Raw genomic sequence first — 6,245 nt, 5'->3', positions numbered from 1 at the left:
TGGAGAGGGGCGAGAGGGGCACTCCCGGCGGGGAGGGGAACCGTTCCCCAGCTTCCTCAGCCTCGGCCCTCCCCAGGGGATCCCGTTGCACAGGGACCCTCCCAAAGAAGGCGAGCGGGATGCGCGGGACCCAAAGCAGAAGCCCGCGGGGCCAGGGCAGTGAGCGGAACAGGGCCGAAGGGCGTAGACAGGCCAGGTAGGAGGGGCCTGGCCCCGCCCGGCGCGGCCAATCGGCGCTCTCGGCCCGCCCCGCCACCGCCGGGCTGCCAATGGCCGCGAATGTACGCGGCGCTAGTGGAGGCGGGCGGGCGGGCGTGACGGGCGGGACCCGGCCGGAGGGGCCCTGTGGCCTGCGGAGGGCTCTGGATCCGGCTGCCGTCCCGGTGCCAGCCCAGCTCCTGCTCTCGGTTGTGGCCGCGAGGCACGGCGGCTGTCCCCCAGAGGGGGTGCCCCCGCGGGTCTTCCATTAAGCCTCCTGTCCGCGCTCACCATTTCCGCAGAGCAGGGCCAGGACACCCGAAGCCTGCCAGCGCTGCAGTGCTTCCCTTATTTAATGGCGGCGTGGCGCATGCGCCGTCCGCCGGCAGAACCCGGCCCGCCATGCCGAATGAAGGCACTTCCGGATTACCGCCGCGCGGCACACATGATGTGAAGGCCACGTGGTCCTCCCATCATGTGACCTGCGGCGTTCGCGGGCAGGAGGTGGGAGATTCTCGTGGGATTGGAGGGGGAGGACTGTGGGGGGAGGTGTCCTGGATGTGGAGATTTGGGATCACTAAGTGGACCGTGGGAGTCTACAGGGGTCTGAGCACGCGGGGAGGAGTGGGGGAGGGACTCCACAGGCCAAGCCCGGAGCGCCCCCCCCATTCGGTGATGCCCCCCTGATCCCCCCCCCGTGCCCCTCAGGCCATGGCCGCCCCCCGCCCCCTCACGGTGGTGCCGGGCGAAGCCTCCGAGAGCGACTCGGAGCAGGAGCTGCTGGTGGGGGCGGCGGCGGGAGCCCCCGGGGCCGGGCTGAAGGTGCCTGGCGAAGCCTCTGAGACCGAAGAGGAGGAGGAGGAAGAGGAGGAGCATAGACCGAAGATATCCCCAGTGCTGGCGGAGGAGCCGGCGACGGTTTGGGGGGGCGGGCGGGGGAGCCCCTCGCTGCTGCAGCAGCGGCTGCGGGAGGGGACGGGGCGGCTGCAGGGGGCGGTGGGCAGCGCCCTGCGGCAGAGCTACGGCAGCGCCGCCCGGAGCTTGGGGGGGCTGGAGGGGGCCCTAGGCCGGGCGCAGGTGACCGCCGCCGCCGCCGCTCACTGCCTGCGCCTGGCCCGCCGCGACCTGCGCGCTGTGGCCGACACCATCGACATCGTCACGGCCTGTCGCCTCCTGCCCGACATCCGCGTACAGCTCTGACCGGGACTGGGACGAGGCATCACGTTCACCATCCCCACTGTGGCTGTCACCCGCGGCAGCAACACCTGCCAGACATCCACGAGCAGCTGCCGGCACCACTCCTGTCCTCATGGCATCACCAGTGCTGCATCTGCCGTGGTTGGCTCATCATCATCGCTGCAGTGTCCTGCCGAATGTGTGGTTGTGGTGGCATCGAGTCGTGGCTGCAGCACCTCACACCGACTTTGAAGATCTCACCACCACGGTGGCATCCCCAGTGTGGTCACAGTGACACCAAACGGCGGCTTTGGCACAGAGACCACCACCCTGCCACCCCAGGACCTCTGCACTCTGGTGACATGATCACTGCTAACCCCCTGGCCAGCTGCCACCATTCCTGAACTGCAGCCTCACGCTGGCTCCAGTCACTGCTGACCCCACCGTTTTGTGTGACACAGAACTGAATAAAGCCATGGTGTTGTCAGAGCCACAATGGGGAGCTCGGCCAGTGCCATGGGGACAGGGACACACAGGGGACAGCGTGCAGGGTCAGGGTAGGGCAACATGGGTCCTGCTGTCATATTGCAGTGGTGTTTTGAGTTCACTGATAGCCCAGAGGACAGGATTGGTGACCTGGGGCATGTATCCCCCATGTCCCCTATCACCCTCTGGTGACGTCCCGGTGCCCACCCCCTGACACACATATTGTGTCCTTCCTGCCATGTCCCCAGCAGCGGGATATTGAGGGGACAGTGAATGAGGACAAGAGGACCGCAAGAGGGGGGACAGAAGCCCCACCCTACCCCAAGAAGAACATGCCCTAGGGCCAGACAGGGGTTTATTTGGGGGAACACTTGCCCCACACCCCCTGACACAGGGAGGGGGGAGGGTTCCCAGAGGGGCTGGGAGTCCCTGGGGGGAGTCACATGCCGGTGTCCAGGCTGTCCATGTACTCTTGCAGCGCCCACAGCCGGGCATCGATCTCAGCCAGCTCAGCCGAGGGCTCCTCAGAGTGGTTCTCTGGGGAGGTCAGTGCAGGGAAAATGGGTTAACGAAGGCCTGAATTGGGTTGGGGGGCACCCTGAATATCCAGGGACTTGGATGGGGCCTCACCTTTACCAGGGCGCTTGCCAGCAGCACTGCGTATGGGCACCTTGTGACTGGCAGCCAGGCGAGGTGCCTGTGGGAGAGATTGGCGGTCACTGGTGTGTGTCCCCCCACTCCTTGTGCTCACCCCACTTTAGCATGTAGATGTGGGGCCCCAAATGGGTGGGGGGACCCCAAAGGGGCTGCCACTCACCATACAGGGGCCATTGCAGGACAAGGTGCTCAGGGGTCTCTGGGTATGGGTCACCCTCCTGTCCCTGCCCAAGATAGGGGGGTTTAAGAGGTGCCAGGAAGGATGCCCAAGCATCCTGCCCCACACCAGCGTTACCTGTGGGGCATGGCCTCGGGGCACTCACTGCCTTTGCTGCCAGAGCTCACTGCTGAGCACCAGCTCCGGAAGCTTGTGGCTGCAGGGAGAAATGGGGGGAAGGGAGGAAGTTGAGGAAGGAGCACCAGCACCCAGTGGGTGCCCCTTGGCCCGCTTCATGCTCCCCACTCACCTGACGAGCTGCGCCCATGGCTCCTCGCCGGACTGGAGCTGTTAAAAGCTGCCCTGTGCCGCTGGCTGCACCCAAGGGAGATGGTGAGTGGGAGCAGGGGATCCCCCAAGTGCCGGGGAGGAATGGGACAGTGGGATGGTGACAAGTTCACTGTCACCGCTTACTTTCTGAGCTCAGCCTCCTTCTGCCGTCGCTGCCGGGCCCTGACGAAGGCAGTGGGGTCGAAGCGTGGGAGGCGGGAGCCTGGTGAAGGGGTGAGAAAGAGAGGGTCAGGATGAGGAGCGGGTGAGCCATGTCCTGTCTCCACCCCATGTGTGTCCCCCCAAGCGACCCACACCTGCAGGTGATGGGGATCGCAGAGAGGGGCGGCCCCGGCTGCTCCTGTGGCTCTCCAGGGATGCCGAGCGTCGCTCCTGGGGGCAGGGGGCCGTGCTGGCAGATGTCCGGCGGCTGCCAAGAGGACCAGTGCCATGAGGGGGGGATATCCCATGGTCATGAGAGTCCCCCTGTACAGCCCACCCCAACCTCACCCCCTCCTGCAGGAGGCCAGTTCGGCTGTCAGGCTCTTCACCCGCAGCTGCAGCCTCTGCTCTGATGCCTTTGCCTCGGCCAGCTGCAAGGCGGGAGAAAAGGTTCACTGTGCATCCGGCAGCCCCCCTTCCCGCTGCCAGCAGTCCCCAACCTGCAGGCCCCCCCCCATCCCCTCCCAGCCCACCTGGGCAGCCAGCTGATGGTGCTCACGCTGATGCCGGGCCTCTGCCACCCGCTTCTCCTCCAGTGCCCGTCGCAGCCTGAGGGGGATGGCAGGGTGTGGTCTGGGGGCTCCTTCCTCACCTTGAACCCCCCAACCCTTCTGAGTGCTGCAGGCCCCACTCACGCGTCCCGCAGGTGCTGGATCTCCTCCAGGCGTCGGGCCCGGAGCCGTGCCAGCTCCTCCCGCAACTCCCGCACCAGTGTGGCAAGGTCCGGCCGCCCGACGTAAGGCAGCGGCAGCGGGTAGTGGATCCTGGGGAGGAGCACGTGGAGGGGGTGAGGCTGGTGTCACTCCTCCGTGACCCCTGCCCAGTGTTCCCTGTCACCTATCAAACTCCACAGAATAGACGAGGATAAGGTAGCGCTTGGTGCTGAGGGGGGAAGAGGAGGAAGGGGGAGGCCGGGCGATTGCCCCCACTTTCCGGCTACGCAGGGTCTCCAGGTCGGCGTAGGTGAGGAGCTCCAGGCTGACGGACTCGCTGCTCTGCAGGGGGTTTGAAAAGTGAGGGAGGCTCAGTGGGACACACACCCCACCACATTTGCCCCCAAAATGCCATGTAGGGGAGTGGCGCAGCCACACCTGCATCAGTGCTGACTCCAGCATGCTGCAGAAAATGCCAAACTGCTTGAAATTCCCCGTTTTGCGGGTCAGGTCCTCGATGACTGCGAGGAGGGGGTACTTCAGTGAGTGGCAGTCGTGGGGGGCTCCCTCGGTCCTCCCCCAGGTCCCCCCCGGCACTCACAAGCGGCATCGAACTCGCCCCTCCACAGGTCGGCGGTACCGTGAGCCTCCACCTCCACCTGCAGCGCAGTGCGAGCCAGAGTCACCCGCACCGTGTGCGTCCCGGGCCGAAAAGTGCAGTCGGCCTGCAGGTACCGCGGCTCCGCCATGGCGCGGGGGGGGGTCTGTGGGGAGAAGGCACCCTGGGGAGACAGGGGCACCCCAGGAGTAGGGGGGGCACCCCTAGAAGACGGGGAGGGCACCCTCGGGAAAGGGGACCCAGGTTGGAGGGCTTGGTGCAGGTGAGTTGGGGTGGATTCTGGGGTGGTATCTTCAGGGAGGGAGCGGGAGTGGAACTGATGGCGGGAGCACAGACAGGGGAAGGCGGCGGCGAGGCCACAGCATCAAGGAAGGTGACCAGGGAGAACCTCAGGGCATTCGGATATTAGGGCTCTGCTGGGGGGGAGGGAGGGGGGGGGGGCGCGGAAGGCAGTTTGAAGGGCTGGAGAGAGTACAGAGGGACACAGGGAGAGCCCAGGGCCTGGGGCTGCTGCCTGGGAAGCAGGGGGGAGCCAGGGCTTCGGGGGCCTGTACCGAGGAAGGGGAACTGGTGGTCAGTTCTGGGCGCAGCGGGGCGGGGGGTGGCCCGGGCGTATGCTCAGGCGGCAGATAGCGGGAGCAGCCCCGCCGGGATTGGTGCTGGGACCGCAGGAGAGTCCGGGCCCCGAGAACGACCTGCGGAACCGCGGCCCGCCGGCTCAGCGCTCACCGCGATCCGCCGCGCGTCGGCCGCAGCCCCACCCCCCGAGCCCCGCGCCATTGGCCGGCCGCGTCCCCCTCCGCCGCGCCATTGGCTGCTCGCGCCGCCTGTCACCTCACTGCCGTTAGCCGCTGGGCTGCCCGCCGGCCTCTCGCTGCCATTGGCTGTCAGGCGGAGCCCGCCTCCCGCCTCCACGGCGCCTTTGGTTACTACGGCTGTCAGTCTCGAGAAGGGGAGGAGCGACGCCTGCGTGTGGAGCCCTTCGACCGTGACGCCACAGGCCCCGCCCCCTCCCACGATTACGGCCTGGCCCCGCCCCCTTCCACTGGTCGTCACCGATTCCACTCTATTCCCGCCCTTCGGGAGCGCGAAACGGGGGATAGGGAAGGGGGGGGGGGGGGGGGGGCGTGGGCCTGGGCCGGAAGGACTGGGCTAGATGTGGGGGAGACGACACGTCCGGGGACGGTGGAAGTGGGCGAGACAAGTTGGGGAGCAGCTGAATCTCGAACCAGTTTTTATTAACCAGACTGGAGGCATGGCAGGGAGGCCTCGGGAGGCCCCAGGCACCCCAGTATTTGGGAGTATTCCCCCAAATTGCAAAATATCCCCCTGAATTGTTGGAAGGGGCAGCCCCAAGACTTCAGATCCCCCCCGAACATTCCAGGGGATAGGCCCCCAGAAGAAATGGAGGAGGGAAGCGCAGCACACCCTCAAACTGCCTTTGGGAATCCCAGCAGCCCTTCTCAGGCAGGACTCTGTAGGTCTGTCCATGCACTCGGTGACACTGATGGCATTTATGAGCGCTTGTGATGGCACTCTGGGGACCCTTGGTGGCAACATGAGCCCTGGGAGAGGAGATGCCAAGTTCTCCCTCTTCCCCCACTGAAAAAGCCGTGCTGGAGTCAGGGCAGAGGCAGTTTGAGGACATCCAGGGGTCTCCAGCAACTGGAATCATCCCAGTAGTACAACACCACATACTAGAGGTGCCACCACCCTTGCACAAGCCCTGTTTGGCCCTCAGTGGGGC

General features: G+C 66.1%; 2 protein-coding genes across 5 annotated transcripts; one reads left to right on the top strand and one right to left on the bottom strand.

Moving 5' to 3' along the window:
* The first annotated feature begins 401 nt into the window (after positions 1 to 401).
* BLOC1S3 (biogenesis of lysosomal organelles complex 1 subunit 3) lies at positions 402 to 1,870 on the top strand. The gene is made up of 2 exons (XM_027748619.2): positions 402 to 702; positions 907 to 1,870. The coding sequence occupies exons 1-2, from the start codon at positions 601 to 603 to the stop codon at positions 1,396 to 1,398; spliced, it is 594 nt and encodes a 197-aa protein (XP_027604420.1). The 5' UTR covers positions 402 to 600; the 3' UTR covers positions 1,399 to 1,870.
* A 328-nt stretch (positions 1,871 to 2,198) lies between these two features.
* On the bottom strand, positions 2,199 to 5,420 carry CCDC61 (coiled-coil domain containing 61). Of its 4 annotated transcripts, none has more exons than XM_027748610.2 (14): positions 5,333 to 5,396; positions 4,481 to 4,643; positions 4,318 to 4,400; positions 4,064 to 4,221; positions 3,862 to 3,990; positions 3,700 to 3,775; positions 3,515 to 3,597; positions 3,322 to 3,434; positions 3,149 to 3,227; positions 2,985 to 3,049; positions 2,813 to 2,891; positions 2,678 to 2,741; positions 2,491 to 2,557; positions 2,199 to 2,397 (listed from the first exon to the last, which is right to left on the bottom strand). In XM_027748610.2, exons 2-14 carry the CDS (start codon positions 4,626 to 4,628, stop codon positions 2,300 to 2,302), a joined length of 1,242 nt encoding a protein of 413 aa, XP_027604411.1. In that variant the 5' UTR covers positions 4,629 to 4,643; positions 5,333 to 5,396; the 3' UTR covers positions 2,199 to 2,299. The 4 variants fall into 4 exon arrangements, with proteins under 4 accessions (XP_027604411.1, XP_027604409.1, XP_039241246.1 ...); XM_027748608.2 differs by lacking the exon at positions 5,333 to 5,396 and adding an exon at positions 5,050 to 5,193 and having other exon boundaries at positions 4,481 to 4,640; XM_039385312.1 differs by lacking the exon at positions 5,333 to 5,396 and adding an exon at positions 5,053 to 5,123.
* Positions 5,421 to 6,245: the final 825 nt, after the last annotated feature.

This window comes from Pipra filicauda, unplaced genomic scaffold (assembly GCF_003945595.2).
Source record: "Pipra filicauda isolate LSUMZ 115617 unplaced genomic scaffold, ASM394559v2 scaffold401_size638136_pilon, whole genome shotgun sequence".
Classification (NCBI taxonomy): Eukaryota; Metazoa; Chordata; class Aves; order Passeriformes; family Pipridae; genus Pipra; species Pipra filicauda.
The sequence above is the reverse complement of the archived record's forward strand: the minus strand, read 5'-3'. Positions and strand labels throughout refer to the sequence as shown.

Bases quoted from the DNA above. Each gene is read 5' to 3' on its own strand.
- BLOC1S3 (XM_027748619.2), top strand. From the start codon at position 601: ATGCCGAATGAAGGCACTTCCGGATTACCGCCGCGCGGCACACATGAT. The intron at 703-906 runs GTGGGAGATTCT...CGTGCCCCTCAG, and splicing joins GCGGCGTTCGCGGGCAGGAG to GCCATGGCCGCCCCCCGCCC.
- CCDC61 (XM_027748610.2), bottom strand. From the start codon at position 4,628: ATGGCGGAGCCGCGGTACCTGCAGGCCGACTGCACTTTTCGGCCCGGG. The intron at 3,435-3,514 runs GTGAGGTTGGGG...TCCTCTTGGCAG, and splicing joins CTGGCCTCCTGCAGGAGGGG to CCGCCGGACATCTGCCAGCA. The intron at 2,558-2,677 runs GTGAGTGGCAGC...TCTCTCCCACAG, and splicing joins CCTGCAATGGCCCCTGTATG to GCACCTCGCCTGGCTGCCAG.